The 15896-nt window shown below is 42.3% G+C and overlaps 4 protein-coding genes across 5 annotated transcripts in view; 2 read left to right on the forward strand and 2 right to left on the reverse strand.

Annotated features, from left to right (window-relative positions):
• Positions 1 to 30: 30 nt before the first annotated feature.
• LOC108135762 lies at positions 31 to 488 on the reverse strand. The gene is made up of 2 exons (XM_017256610.2): positions 372 to 488; positions 31 to 306 (listed from the first exon to the last, which is right to left on the reverse strand). The coding sequence occupies exons 1-2, from the start codon at positions 376 to 378 to the stop codon at positions 95 to 97; spliced, it is 219 nt and encodes a 72-aa protein (XP_017112099.1). The 5' UTR covers positions 379 to 488; the 3' UTR covers positions 31 to 94.
• A 215-nt stretch (positions 489 to 703) lies between these two features.
• LOC108135730 (choline O-acetyltransferase) overlaps positions 704 to 15896 on the reverse strand; it is a 29087-nt gene continuing 13894 nt past the window's right edge. Inside the window, exons 4-10 of the mRNA XM_041709151.1 lie at positions 10807 to 10886; positions 9620 to 9811; positions 4221 to 4982; positions 3396 to 3803; positions 2679 to 2825; positions 2412 to 2612; positions 704 to 2180 (exon numbers count right to left, since the gene is read on the reverse strand). Coding sequence (XP_041565085.1) covers positions 1983 to 2180; positions 2412 to 2612; positions 2679 to 2825; positions 3396 to 3803; positions 4221 to 4982; positions 9620 to 9811; positions 10807 to 10886 — 1988 coding nt within the window. The 3' untranslated portion in view covers positions 704 to 1982. The remainder of the gene's footprint in view (positions 2181 to 2411; positions 2613 to 2678; positions 2826 to 3395; positions 3804 to 4220; positions 4983 to 9619; positions 9812 to 10806; positions 10887 to 15896) is intronic.
• LOC108135761 (vegetative cell wall protein gp1) lies at positions 5783 to 6705 on the forward strand. 2 transcript variants are annotated; one of them, XM_017256608.2, is made up of 2 exons: positions 5783 to 5863; positions 5937 to 6705. In XM_017256608.2, the coding sequence occupies exons 1-2, from the start codon at positions 5857 to 5859 to the stop codon at positions 6584 to 6586; spliced, it is 657 nt and encodes a 218-aa protein (XP_017112097.1). In that variant the 5' UTR covers positions 5783 to 5856; the 3' UTR covers positions 6587 to 6705. The 2 variants fall into 2 exon arrangements, with proteins under 2 accessions (XP_017112097.1, XP_017112098.1); XM_017256609.2 differs by having other exon boundaries at positions 5832 to 5859; positions 5935 to 6705.
• On the forward strand, positions 8040 to 9038 carry LOC108135760 (peritrophin-55). The gene is given in 3 exon segments (XM_017256606.2): positions 8040 to 8151; positions 8229 to 8612; positions 8615 to 9038. Coding segments are annotated over 3 exon segments (675 nt in total). The 5' UTR covers positions 8040 to 8141; the 3' UTR covers positions 8896 to 9038.

Raw genomic sequence — 15896 nt, forward strand, 5'->3', positions numbered from 1 at the left:
CGTCCCGTAGCCCAAATCATTTATTGCAAGTGAAGATTACACGTATTTAATTATAATTGCAGTTGAATTTTTAATTCATAAATTGACCATGACTCTAGGCACCGTAGAGGGGATAGATAGTGCTCATTAATGGGGTGGCATTCGTGGGTTCGGCCGTCGGAGGTCCTTGGACGGAGCTAGGTGCGTTGTTGTCGACGGGAGCACCAGTCGGCGGGGTTGGGTTCGGAGTGGCAAGGCTGGAGAAGGCCGCGACCCACGAGGAGCACAGCATGAACACCAGGCAGAGGCTGAGCAGCAGGTTGAAGTCTGCAACGAGTTTGAGGGATATATCCACGGATCGTACTGGCTGCTACTCCTTTTGCTATACTTACATTTCATGTTGGTGGCGCGTCTGAAACTGTTGACCGACCGTTGACGTCTAGGTCTTTTTATTGCCACCCGCTTGGCCTTTTGGATGTTTTTTAATTAATTCCCCAAAATACTATCTGGCATTGGATTATCTTATTAGTCCCTTATCGACTTTACCAGCTGGATATTAAGAACTGCGCAACGGCTGTTTTGTTTCAGCGGAAGAGGACTTATCTATTCTTGGAAATAGCCATGAAAGCTATGACCAATTTAGCCGTGCAGCCATAGCAATTCTATATGCGATTGTTTTCATTCACAGGCAGATCAATTGTAGGTCAGGAATAATGGTCTTGAGTTGTAATGCATTTATTTCATTTTATTCGCTTGGTGATTATTTTTGCATACATTAAATGCGGCACTCGGCCATGGAAACAAGTCAAACTTAACGACAAATAGTAGGTTAACGTAATGATACACAGATCGAATACAGGATAGATAGTTGGATAGTTCATAGCGATAGTTCGGTTAACAGTTTAGAAGATAATCATACATATATAGTAACAATGAACACAGCAACTAGTTTGATATATGTATCTGGTTGTTCTCTAACGTTTCTCATTAAATTTCTCTTGTAAATAACGTACGTATAATATTTATGTATATATTTTATATATATTTTTGTAGAACATTAATATCTCGAATCGCTACCGAAACATACTTTTTTCACTAACGGCTTGAACAGACAAACACATATAGGTTATATATCTATAGCTGTAATCTCCTGTTCTTTTGCCTTCCTGGGGTGTATATAAATTTATTGATATGTATTGTTACGTCTCAAGTCTATACGCGTACATGATGTTCTCTATATATATTCATCTAGATTTTTTTTGTTATTTTCATGGGTTGTACATATATATATATATTTCATCCAAAAAGCCTTTAGTTACGGTATACCATTTGCTCTCTAAAACACGAATATATATGGAAATATCTCAACAGACACTATATAATTGGTTAATAAATTCTCAAACGAACAACAACGAAATTGCAGTAACAAGCGTAGATAGTACTTTTAGTATATGTTTAGCTAGTATCTTTTGTAACATCTATAGAACGAATTTAAAACTCAACTCTCGTAACGAAAAGTATTGCATACTTGTGGGCTTGCGCTCAATAATTCGCGGACAATAGGGGTAATCAAGTTCGTAAGCTCGGCTATCTTAGTTAGCACATGAACTAGTATAACACTCATAATAAATATTGCACAAGTAACACACTAAGATAACAGCACTAACAGTTTGGCATAAAATGGCTCTAAAACATTTAATTGACTTATAGAGTTGCACTAATTCCAGCTACAAGGATAATTGGGCAAAGGGATATGTAAAGCGAATGGGTTGCATATAGGTTTCTGTCTCAACATGATTGTGATTGACATTAGTTTTCGATTTCGTTATCCTCCTCGATCCTTCAGATCCCCACCCCTCGTTGGGTGGCTCGCTTGGTGGTGCTTGGTCACAAATGAAACGCCCGGGCGGTCGCTAGTTACACTTACTTAGTTTAGTTCGCTAACCTGCTAAGGTACATTCACTGATATGTTTCGGTCTCCCCCATCCATCCATATTGGGGCTCTAATTTTGTAGTAGATCGCGCATTATGTCCAGCGATTCCTGCAGCGATTTGGCGTATCGCGAGGCACTCGTATCCTCGCAGGAGTAGAATGCGGACACGCAGAAGACGATCTGCTCCGGCTGCGGATTGTAGGAGCATCCGTATCCACGTGGCGTTACCGGTCCATAGCCCATGAAGCTGTCCGTGCTGCAGGCCACCTATGTGGGTATTACAAATGGAGCATTAGACATATCCTTAAACCCCTTCTGACAAATCCTCAGGTAACTAATGCTTTTGGGCAGGAAACTTTAATTTTCTAGCCGATACCTACTTGTGCAGCTGTTTAGTGCTCAGTGGTGCTGTGGTGCAAGAATTGATTAGATGGTGCATAGGTGAAAGAGTGCAGGGTGGTGGTGGTGCTTTTTAGCGGGCACCTGGCTCGTTACTACCTGACTTGTGGAGAGTAGGAAGCACTGCGAGATCTTGTAGGCCTCGTCCTTGAACAGCTCGTGCATCTCGCCGGTGACTTCCACACTGGCCTCCCGGAGTCCCAGCAGCGGTATATCGATGCCATTGCCCAGGATGTTCTTCACCATCACCTCCGTCTGGCGGGCGACGGCGCAGCGGAACAGCTCACGCAGGTGATCCTTCTGTGGGTGGCAGCGAATATAAGTTACTCATTCTTAGGGGGTGGGTATGCATTATGGAATACCCACACTGTAAATGCTAAACTTGACCTTGCGTGACTCCTCCTCGTCCTCGCGATCGCTCTCCAGGGGCACGTTGGCGCCCTCGCCCTGGCACATGGCCTTGGCCCACTCCAATGCCTCCGTGCTGGCGGCTCTGATGCAGTCCACTCGACCCTGGAAAGGAATATCCAGTCACAAATTATATGAAATGATGGACATGAAAAATAATACATTTCCAATGATAACAAATCAATTTGTTATTTACCTACATTCATAGATGTGCGTACCGACTTTATTATGTATCAAAGCAAATAATAAAAATGGTTTTATAATTAAAATTTAATAATTGTACCCGTTCTTATTGTGTTCGTTTAAAAGTATGGTAGAAGGAAGCGTTTGCGACCCTATAAAGTATATATTTACATATCTGAGTACATATCTCAGATATGGTTAGAACGATTTATTAAGCTGTATTTGTTCATTCGCCCAATCGACTCATAGAAGTCGAAGTTTTTAGATTTGACCCTGATCCTTATTTTAAAATTGGTTAGTTGAGTAATCTAGATTTCTGGGTACTCGATTAAAACGCTTCTTCTTGTTTTTAAGTTACAATTGAGGTATTTTTGGTAAATGCTATAACAATGTGCTCATGTTATTTTGTATTATGTATTGAATTGTATTTATGTATTATGTATTTTAAATGTTATATATTATTGATTGGGGAGTTAATACATAAATACTTACATGCAAAAATCGTCGTGTGGAAGCACTTTCGTAGGTGGCCACCAGGTGGCCGTAGAGCTTGTAATGGGCCAGTTGCAAGGACAGCTGGATGTATACGTCCGGACTGACCTGGCACGACTTGATGAAGCTTTTGCCGTAACTCTGGTAGCGGTACACGTAGAAGTCCAGGTCATCGATGCATTTATCCACGCTCTGGGACGCCTGGGTGAAGCGCAATTGCAATGGCTGACCCACGTGCCACTCGAGACGCTCCGGTGGCGGCAGATGATGTTGGGGCAGCCCGTTGTCCTCGTCCGGGTGTTCCTCGATGTTCTTGTAGATCTTCTCCAGCAGCTGAACCACAGCAATGCCCTCGGAACAGGAGTGCTCATAGCACAGGCCCCAAGTTCCATCAGTGCAAATAATGAGCTGGAGAATGAATATTCCGTTTCAAACATTACAGAAATATACAAATTTATCTAGCAAAGTCAACGGTGCGTATGAGTAATTTAATAAAGCTAGATAGTTTTTAATAAAAATAAATTGTTCAATATTACAAAAACATATAACTCTAATTTTTGCTTGTGAGACCAGATATTCAATCTAGAAACTAGATTCTAGATCATCAGCTTTAATCACATATCAATAAACAGCTAAAACATGTTGGGAATTATAGCTTCACAGGCACTCTAAAACTCGATAAGTTTAGTGCCTTTTCGTTGGACTTTTAGTTTAAAAGTTTTATAAATGTGGTTAAAAATAATTTGTAATTAACTAAAACACTCCCTTAGTTTAATCTATAGAACTATATTTTAAATATAAACTTTAAATATATTGTAAGCCCACCTGCATGGTCTTGTCGAACCAGCGATTCCCAGAGTTGTACTCGCTGCCGCCGCCGTGGATCATCTCGTGGGCCATGTTCGTCTCGTCCCGATCCCCAGCCCTATGGACGGTGGGCGTGGCGCCGGTGAAGCCGCGGGCATTGAAGTTCCCGGCCAGCGGTTCGTCCAGGCACAGCACCACCTGGGCGGTCTCGATCAGCTCCAGATTGCGCTGGTTCCGTTCGTCCAGCTGCAGCATCTCCCGGTCGCGGGCCCACCGGCTCCTCGGCTCGGCGGTGAGCAGACCCACCGGCGCCGGCTTGCCGGGCAAACAGGGGGCATCGCTGAGGACGTAAAGGATCTGTGAGGCGATCTCGCTCGCGGACAACTTGCCGCGGTCGCTGGCCTGCAGCACCACGCAGTACATCTGGTTGCGACAGATGACCACCACGTGGCGGTCCTCGTCGTTCAAGCGCTCCCGCGACGGCAGGTACTGGGAGTCCTGATCGACACCTGGTCGGCGGCAGGAGCCCAGCAGGCGGTAGTACTGAGCCATGCACAGCGGCTGGTTCTTCTCCCGCGAGGCGGCGCGCTCCAACGGCAGCTCACCGCTGTCCAGCATCTCCTTGTGGCTCATGATGCCGTCCAGCAGGCGGGCAGCGAAGTGGGCCACGTCGTGGACCGTCTTGAAGCGACGCGGCGGGAACACCATGCCCGGATTCGAGTTGATCGGCAAGGGGATGCGAATGTCCATGTACATCTCGTTGAGCCAGTAATAGTAGGCCTGGAAAAATGTAACAATGGTTTATGGATTGTGTTTTTACCTAGAAGGAGGTTTATTGATATACATTCACACAAATTATATCACTAATCCCTCATAATAAATCAATAAATAGAACAAAGTAAGTCCAAATGTGTTGTACTCAATTTAAACATTATTCGCTTTGATTTTATATTCGGTTTTCAGTTATTTTAAATATGAAAATATTACAATTTACGGAAATTATGTTAATATCTGAAAATTTTAAATAAATTGGAATTAAATTTAAATTAAATAACATGCACTTAAATCCGCATTTATTGAAATATTTTAATATTAAATTATGCACTTTAATACGCATTGTATTTAATTTTATGATTAAATATTTAATTTAAAGATATTTATTTGAAATTATAGTTATTTGACCCATTATAAGTATGCCTGCCATATATGATTCCAAAGTTATAAAATAAATCTCCAAAAGATCAAGATCAATGATCCAGTAGTAACCCTGACCAATTAGAATTTCTTTCTCTTAAAGATTGGCTTTAAACTCAATATAGCCTTGATAAATTTTTATATTTAAAATATTAAACTGTCTTTAATAACCATACATTTTGATATGTTCTCATTTTATTTATGGGGAAGGGCAAGACATGGAAAACGTGTTAGTTACGCTATTTCATTTCTGTGTTTGACACAAATTCAATTAGCCATGAATTTTGGGAATTTTTTGGGCGCGGTCTGAACGCCTATCGCAAAGAATCGCTGATTGGTGATTACTGATCGCTGATAGCAAGATGCGGGGTGGTATAAATAATGGCAATTGGACCGGTTACAGAGCAGTACCACAGTTCCCCTGAACAATCACGGATAACCAAACGGACCCAGCCCAAAGATGAAAGGTAGGATCCACTGCCCTCTTACAGCCTCTTAGAGCTTCTCTTTATAATTCACTGTTTTCCTTGATCCTGGCAGTATTCGCATTGACCCTCTTGAGCCTGCTGGCTTTGAGCCAGGCCCGCATGGACTACAAGCTGCAGTGCACCCGCAGTGAGATCAGCATCCGCTGGCCCAGCTACCACAGCAACTCGGAGTACTATGTGTGCCCCAGTGTCTATGGCAGCCAGCTGACTGTCCACTGTCCGGCCGGCGAGGTCTTCACCTTCGTCCTCCAGCAGTGCGTGTCGCCCGCCCACTACATCCCGGCCCCGCCCATGGACGTCCTGCCCACCGCTGCACCCGTCACCATGCACGTCATCGATAATGCGCCCCCAGTGATCTCTGCCCTCTCTCAGCCAGGGTCCGAGACCCAGGAGCATCATGAGCATCACGAGCACCATGAGCACCAGGAGCACCACCAGGAGCACCACGAGGAGGAGGCTGAGGTTCATCCCATTCCACCCACCCCCGCTCCGGAGCCAGCCACCCCACCCACCGTTGTCATTACCAAACCCGTTGTGCCCGTGCCCCAGAAGAAGAGGCCCTCGGTCCCTGTCCCCGCCAAGGCCGCCATGGCCAAGAAGCCCGCCTCCGCCGCCAAGAAGCCAGCTGCTCCCACTCCCGCTAAGGCCGCCAAGAAGCCAACGCCACCCAGCAAGGTCCAGAAGAAGCCAGCCACCGCCTAAGCCGTCTAAGCCGCCCATATAGCCATCGCCAGTTCAATGCCCAACGTTCAGCAAGCGGAATTTCATTCACCACTCTAAATAGCAACTTAAAGTAATTAAATATCTAACTGGCATAGAGACTTTCGTTCACATTTCTGTACGGGAATGGGTTTGGGGAATGGCTGTTGTTGTTTCCAGAACTTCCTTATCGCGGCAGAGAGTCAAAGTGGGTAATTGATTGCGATTTCTTGTTATTCACGGAATATTTTGATAGGCCACAACTGACATCCGAATCCGATAATGTAAAATTAAAAAGAAAAAGTGAAGCATAGATAGGGACTACTTAGCTGTCAGAACTGAGCAATTGGGCTACTCCACCCTTAATTTAGTATTCGAATATTGATTTTTATTGACTTTAATTACGTAAAGATAGTTAACGAAAGAATAAACAGTTCTAATGTCAAGTGTTGAGATATATTTGAGAGGTTTTATTGAAAAGTTAGCCGCTACTCATGAATCCTTTACAAGAAGTAGTGATAATTTTAAGTGGTGGTAGTCCTTTTAAAATTTCCCAACAAGTTTTTGGATACATTTTAAATACGAATAGACCAACAGACAAGCCTGCCTACTTTGAGTCAGATTAAGTTCGTGATCAAGGATAAATACAAAATTAAAAAATAAATAATAAATATAATTTAAAAGATTTAAATTAAACCTTTAAACCATAATTAATATAATATGAACAAATTACCTATTTTGTGAATTACGTTCTAAATGACCTTAAACAAGCAAAATGTGTCTCAAAATATTAAAAAAATTTTAAATCTCATTTAAGATGAAAATCTAATTACGAAACGAATGCCTTTCAATTTTTTTAGTTGCACTTTTGTGCAAATGCTTAAACAGAATACAAATTTTGTAACATTTGTTTTATTTTAAGTTTTTTCAAAAGTTCAAATTGTATTTTGTTCCTTAGTTTAGCTCACGGAAAATATTAGCCTTTGGTTCTTGAATTCCAAGTAACCCCACAACATTGCCATTCAAGCATTTCAGGGGTAATGACAGTGATTCCCCAAAACAAAAACGAATTCGATGATGTTGTGGAGTAACATCGAGTGCTATCTGCATGCCAGAGATAGAGTGCCGAGAACTTGAGTTCGGCAGAAAAGGCCATGAAGTCATTACCAGTGATCTCAGCCTGGCGAGATGATCTAGTGGCGATGCTAATTGACATGACACCCGGAATGAGAAGTTCCTACTTGGTCGCTTGGCGGTAAAGATTCGGAATAGTTTCCGCCACGGCCTTATCTGGCCGAGATTACCGAAACTTCGGGGGCGACGAGTCTAAGGCGCAATTAGGCACTGCCTGGCATGCTGATTTCAATTTCGCACCCCGGCCGACAAGACACGAATTAATCTAGCAGCGGGCTGATTAAACGTGTCTAACATGCCCTGCCGCGGCATAAAAAGGCTTTGGAGCTGGCTGGAATGCATCAGTGATCGGTGAGCCGAGTTAGCAGCCAGACGCATTCCTTCTCCAGTCTCGCAAGGAACGAAAACGAAAAGCATCGTCAACATGAAAGCCGGTAAGCAGCACCATTAACAGGCTACCCAGGATATAGCCATTGATATTGTTCCCTTCCTCCCTGCCCCCCCCCAAAAGTGATCTTTGCGCTTGCCGCCTTGGTGGCCGTCAATGCCCAGACTTCCCAGTCGTGCTCGAGGGTCCCGGAGTACACGGAAACGATCTCGCCCGTCGTTTGCCCACAGCCGAAGTTGAGGCTGCCCAACTACGAGAACGTGCAGACCTACTACCAATGCGCGGCCACCGCCAACGCCAGGGGCGAGGTGCTCTCCACTTTGACCAACTGCGCCAGCAGCACCTACTTCAGCTACGTCCTGCAGGAGTGCTACGCCTGCAACAACTACCTGCCCAGCGCCAAGTGCGACAGTCTGCCCATCAACGCCACCTGTGTGTCGATGGAAGCCGCCGTCAGCACCACCGTCGCCCCCACCACCACTGTTGCCCCCACGACCACTGCTGCCCCCCAGTCACCACCACCGCCGCGGCCCCAACCACCGCCCTGCCACCTGGCGATACCACCGTGTCTGTTCCAACGCCACCCACTGACGACCCCAGCACCACTCCCAGCAACCCCGGTACCCCCGGCAGCGACGACACCATCACGCCGACGGGCAGCACCATTGCCGTGCCCCAGCCCCCCTCCCCCAGCGACGACAATGTGCCCACCCCACAGACGCCCGTGCCCACTGCCCCGGTCATCAACAACGGACCCCCGACGTCGACCTCGGCCCCATCCGTCAAATAAGCTCGAGACGATCGCCTCCAAATCCCTGCATTTTCGGCTGAATAAAGTGTTGCCACACTTCACACACGAAGCATAAATTATTTATAAATTTAAACAGCCCAGAAATAGCTTAAAATACAAAAAACTTGATTGTATACTTTCAACACACTTGGATAAGTCATTTAAAACTGTTGTGGGACACTAAAGAATTTATTTGGTTTTATTTAAATAATAGTTTTTAACACAAAATAAAATATATAATTAAATTCGAGTATCAATAGTGGTTGTCTTGTTAGATAATATCAATTCATATTTTACTTTTGATCCCTGAAGTAAGCAATATTTTCTCATAACTAGGGTAAATCAGTAATTGAGTTCTTTAAAATCTTTCCCCTAAAAGAATTTTTAAGCAACCTTTAAATTTTAATATATTTTGATATGTTCATATTTAAACTAACTTAAAAAGGGAAACAAAAAATTGAGCATACAATATTTGGCTTTACCACGTTGCTTTAACCAGTAAAGGTAAATGTGTTATTTATTCTCTTAAAATGTAATAGGCCTATAAAAAAATTGTAAAACATTTAGGAATCTTTAAAAAGCAAAAAATATTAGAATTTTATTAAACAAAAAACTATATCTTTATTTTTGGACTTCTTCTGTAATCAACAAGAAACTTTCAGTATTCTAGCAACTTTAAAATGATAACAAATAAATGACTTAGAGATCTCAATTGAATGCTCACCCAGTTATCCTCTGCTTCACGCTTGTCCAGCAGATACTGATGCAGCCGCTGGCCGATTCCCTGGGGAGCTGTGAACTGCCTGATCAGCTCCTTGGTCCGCTCCAGCTGCGCCGGCGTGGTGATCGGCTCCAAAGCGCGAATGTAGTCGGCCATCGTTTCATCCAGCGCCGGGACGGGCACCTTGGGTAGAGTCTGCGAACGAAAAGGGTTCTCGAAGGGCTTAGCAAATTTAATTTTATTTCACTTCCACTCATCTTAGACACTTTTCCCCATTTTCTACCATTTTCCTCATTTGTATGCATGGCAATATTGAGCGTCAAATGGAAAGTTTCCTTACCCTGCCGGCAGCAATACAAAAAGTTGATGCCCTGGGGAGCCGAATTTCAAATCACAAAAAAAAGGAAAAGAAATGGCATGGCTTGAATCTGACATTGTACTCCGACTCCTTGACATTTTTTTGCCATTCCTTCCTGCTATCCACCCTTGTTTGGCGAACTTTAATTGAGAGATTTTCCCCAAGAATTCCCCAGTGGAGTGTCGCTGGTCTGAAGACCCATCGATTTCAGGATGGTCAACGCATATTCTGTAGCTCATTATGATGATGCAAAAAAAAATGTATGTTGAAAAAAATCCATCGACTTTGTGTTTGGTTGTACCAGCTGAAGAAAACACAATTTTCCACTTAAAAATATACAGTCGAAACGTTAAAAGTGTCAACATGTCGTTGACTTGCGGATCCTGTTCTCCGTTTTCAAAGCAACCGAAACTTTTGTTATACCCAATATGCAGCCTCGTGTAACTTGGCTTTGTCAGTGGATCCCCTTTTCTGCTGCTGGCTTACAATTTTGATGTCTAACTCTGCTTTTCGGGGGTTGTTGCTGTGGCTGCTGTGCTTTTTTTTTCAGGTGAGCATGGACTGAGGGCGGAAAAAGGTTCAGGGGGGTAGGTTGGTTTTTCCGGTTTGTTTGCACGAGCTGCGGCAGGTCGGTTGCCAGGAGTTCCTGTTGCCATACAAAAGCCCTCGTTATTTGCATTTGTAATTATAACAAACAGGATTAGTCCGTCTGCCTGTGTGCGCGAGTGTTTGTCTTTGAATTATTCAAGTAGCAGTCGAGCTCAGCCCGGGGGCAAATATTTGCTGGAAAAGGTGGAAGGAAATGCGAAATGGTTTAATCAATTTTACTCACGTCAGGGAATCCGAATTCATCCACGGACTCGGCCGTGGAGAGCCATTTCTTCGGTATCGACAGAATCGAGTCTTTCCATCCTGGAAGAACAAAGAAAACAAGCGCGGTGCGACAATCGCTGATTAACCACTTGTTGAACACCGAATTAAATTGTTGAGTAATTTGCCGCAATCGTTAGACCGCTGCTAGAGAACTAGTTAATCACTGTCACCAGCCTCAAGAGCGGCGGTATCCGAAAATGCACCTTATCGATTGACTGACAGTCCGCAAAAGAACAAGATGTATGGTCTATGCGTCACCCAGAATTCCGCGTAGTTGACGTTAATTTTTGGGTCTCACCCAACCCTTGATTTGATTTGTCTTATCTGCAGTTGAAATTCTATAGTTCGAGTGCTTATTCCCGTGGTGACCCACAGCCATTTGTCCTCCCACATCGACGCTCATAAGAGGCGGACGAATTCGTGCAAGTTTGCCATTTATTGTCTTGGCCAGGCTTCCGCCAGTAGAATGCAATAAAATTGGCCAGAGGAAACTGAAAACTCTCGGGCTTCATTTCCTTTCGGCTGTCCGTCTTTGGGCTCCTCCTCACATACACATAAAAACTTTAGCTGTCATTGCTGTAATTCAACTGTATAAGCACTTCCGGTTGCCATTGCGCTCGAGTAGCTCGAATTTCCGGCTTTAGTTCACATGGGCCGCCGGGCCTTTGAAATGTTATTGTCAAGCATTTAGAGACAAGTTTACAACTCGAAATCTTTATTTATCGGCGAGTAACAAAAGAAAATAATAGATAAAAAGGGGGTTGGATAAATACAATTTCAACGTGTACACCTTCTTAACCTAACAAAGTGTTGTCCTATGGTTTAAGTAAAATAAATAAAAACCATATAAATAAAAGTATAACTAGAATAAAGAAAAAAACTTATTTACCCTTTATTCTGTATTATTTTTTAATTGGAATTCTCATAAATATGGTACTCATTAAATTTAAACGTTACATTTTAGAAATGCGAATTGTTGTGTGTTGAAGAGTCTATATTGCTTTAAAATTTGTATTTTATTATTGATTTTAAATGAAGAATAATATAAACGAATAAGGCATTTGTAATAAAAAGTGACATTTTTATAAATAACTAACCGACTGCTGAAAAAGGATTAAACATTGTATGTAGTTAAATATTCCTATTTCAGAGAAAGCAGATGAAAATATAAAAATATAATAATATAAAAATTAATATAAAAATTACATTTTATAAAAACGAGCCAATAAATAATAACAAAGTAAATTTGACAAAGACTCTTATCTAAATTGCCGACCACTTAAAGTGAAGTACATATAGAAGGCACTTCAGGGTCAAAGCATTGACCGCTTTGAAGGACTAGCATTCACAATTGATAAGCGGCTTGTTTCCAGCTATATCGGCCCCATCCAACTTCAAAGGCAGGACAATCATAATGTTATTAATAAAAATGTTTTATGGCAATCGGGATGAAAGGAAAACGAGCAGCAACGGCAAACAGCCTCTACTCTACTACGCCTCGTTCCATGTCGAGTGGGGGTAGTGGCACGCGGCTGCCCCACAACGATGTCAAATTTAATGCAATTTATTATCCTTTTTTCATTATCTCGCTAAAGATGCCCCAGTCGAGCAACTAGCTGGCGGAGGTAATCACACAATGGAGTCACGTGGCGGCAATTTGAACGTCCGTTCCATTGTTGTTCCAGCAGGGGCACAACAGCAACCACAAACTGTAACCTGTCCGGAGCGACCCATCATACCCATCATGCCCATCAGCAAATTGTAATAAATTGTATTAGGAAGCGTCGTTGAGAAATTCAAATTAAGTAATTAAAGCCTTGGTTTGGGCCACTTTTGGGGTGGCTCGTGGCTCACAGGCCGGCTAATGTCTTGGGGTAACTCGCTCGCTTAATAGAGCAAATATCAATTTACAAAAAGTTGAGGGAAAGTTATTGTGCTTGTTACTTCTTCTTTGATGTATAAATATAAATTCCAATTACAAAGTTTTCTGATGTCCAGGCGTAGGAAAACACAAAATGAGCCTTCCAAATTAGTATGAATTGACTTCGAAAACGGAAAGTTTGGGCTCACAAAGAAAAAATCTTACCTTTCCGGATTATTTTCTTTATCATAACAATAATTATATACCGAAACGTTTGTGAAAACATAAATGTAAAATATATTTTTATACAATTAAAGAAAGTTAAAGTTAAAGAAATTATAAAATAAAATTGAACTAGAAAGCCCTAACACATTTTTAGTTCTCCTTGTTTTCTTAAAAATCTAGACAGATTTCAAAGTTTTATCTTTACATCAAAATCATGCAAATATGGAACATATTAAACTTCTAGAGTGAGGGCATTTTTCGACACTTTCTTTCCCGTTGACAGACAACCTTTAGAAATAATCCCTTATATTTGCAGGACTAAAAGCTAAAAATGTATCTGTCTGCGTCACCTTCAATTATATGCATTGGTAGAAACACTTTTCCAATTGATTGATTGATGGCCAGGATTTGTGATTAGAGCGACAGGCGGCTAATCAGATATTCATGCATCATTTCAAAGGCAGACACAGCGCAGTTCCTGTTCCGGTTTCGAATCAGGATACTAACCCCCAAGTAAAGCCCGTCATTCCTGCTGCTGTCTGCTTCAATTTGCTCGTATCTGTCAGTTTTTGGGCCAACTCATGATTCGATTTGGGCCGGGCCATAACTTTGCGGAATTGGATCGATGCCTCGTGATCATAATGGCTGAGTATATGGGATAATGGGGATGGGATGCGATGGGATGTGGCTGTGCCGAGGACATTTCACACATTAACGCGAAGCGTCTTGGGCTTATTGCCAACACGCCCCTACTTTAAACGCTGGCCAATAAAACGCGTCAGTTAGCGTAAACCGAGGGCTCATTATTAAGCTGCAAAAATCACGCTCGAATTCATGGCATTCCACGACTCCCCTCTCAGAAAGGACAAGGGCTGCGACAGGCAACTGCTGCCGCCTGTCAGACAATGCGATAAAAATGTAATCCCAATGAAAAATAATGTTTCTGCCGGCATGATTCCAATTTAGCAACAGTCAACCCCAAGACCGTAGCTCATTAGGACCAGTCCAAATAGCAGATGCCGGCAACCGGAGCAAATGAAGGAGAAGAATTTAAAAAGGCAAAACAAATCCGCACCCCAAGGAGGCGGGCGGGCGCGACACGTTGCGACTACATAAAACACCCGTCGAACAAGCTGGAACCCCAACCGCAGTGGAGGACTGGTACCAGCACTCGGTGGTGGAAGCTACACAGAAAGAAATACACGAAAAATAATGCCAATGTTTCATCCAAAGTCTTGGGAGAACTTGTATAACTAATAGACAAATTTTATTTAGTTTCACTTTATATCTATTATAAAATGTGAAATAAATATTACATATATATTTTTTTGGCAGAAAAATTGGATTGGATTTAAATAAATTTTTATATTCTTTATAAATGTTAACTAAATAAAGGTTGTTACTCAGAATAAGCTAAGTTCAAATTAAAGGAATGAGTTTTCAACTTAGAACGTTTTATATTGTAAAGATATTTGTATGCTATGATTGTTCCCCCAAATGCTATGATGAAACGTATATTTAAAATATATTTAAAATTTAATACGGGTCAATAATATTAAACATTTCAATTGCAAAGACTAAAGAAAATCCTATAAATGTTTGAAAGCAATATCGATTAAGATATAACTTTAAATACCCAACTTATTTATGTTTTCTGTTTTAAAAGAGATACTAAGATAGAGATTTAAAGGTCTTAAATAAATGGTTTTTTGTTTAATATTCACAATATGAAAAGCCGTAAAATTAACCCCATAGTAACTATAATATTGTCCGCTTTTTTTGAGTGTAGGAAGCTGCCGGGGGTCATAACATTGTCGGATGTCGGAACAAGCGATGAATGGCCGAGTGAATGAGTTTTCCTCCTTTTGTTCGGTTTGGCTGCTCGTAAAGGGCTTTATTCCATTCAAGGGTGGATGTGAATGGAGATGGGGATGGAGATGGGGATGAGGATGCGGATCCCGTCGCACGCACATCGCAATTGAGCCGTAAATCCTTTACGGTCTTAGCGCCGTTGTTTCACTGCGACTACGTTGCGCTTTTGTGGCCCGGCTTTATTTTCTTTTTCCGCCGCAAATGCCTAGCATACTTTTGTGCGCCAAACTCAAATTAACTGCCGCATTGAGGCATTGCAAATTCTTGTAATTGTTTGGATTGAAACAAGCGGAAAGCGTAAATTGCTTGCGCATTGTGACGGAGATTGGGATTCTGCTGACTTGGATTGCGGTTTGCTTTGCGGCCAAGCAGTCAGAAAGTTCGACCGATACACACATATACATACAAGCACGTCCTGGAAGTGGTTCACCTTTCGGTTGTGGCTGAATCTGTTTCTGGTCCTTGGCCCGAGGCATCCTCATCCTCGTCCTCCCCCGAAAAAATGGAAGAAGGAAACTTTTTGCCCAGACTCCGGCTGGCTGTTCGTGACTCAGGCCAAAGTTGCTAATGGAAATTGCAAACATAAAATCATTTTCCACACAAATTTTTTGGCCCCAGGGCACGCACACAACTCCCATTCTCCCCAAGTTGGTTGGTTTTGGGTTGGAAAGCATTCTAACCCCTCCTCCAAGCTGGGAGATTGATCTAAAAGTTTCCGGCACGAAATCAGGTGTACAGTGCACACACAATGTGACTCGATTTTGAACAGACTCGAAGGTCCTTTGTAGGCCACATTAGCTAATTAATTGCATTAATCGTTAATAGATCGGATGAGCTGCCAATTTCCATTAAAAGACTATTTTTCCATGGTTAACAATTATATTTCAATAGTACATGTTTGTTTTGTGTTGTTTGTTTCTGTTGGGTGTGTTGTGTGGGTGTGTACGGGTGTGTATGGGTGTGTCGCTCTGTAATAATGCATTATCTTTCCACTATAGCTCATGCCAATATCTGTATGCTTTAATGTACGTTCGGTTATACTTTCTGCTCGTTCAATTCATTATTTATAACATTTCCCCATAGCCAGAAGC

Source organism: Drosophila elegans, unplaced genomic scaffold, assembly GCF_018152505.1.
Source record: "Drosophila elegans isolate 14027-0461.03 unplaced genomic scaffold, ASM1815250v1 contig_476, whole genome shotgun sequence".
In the NCBI taxonomy this organism is placed as follows: Eukaryota; Metazoa; Arthropoda; class Insecta; order Diptera; family Drosophilidae; genus Drosophila; species Drosophila elegans.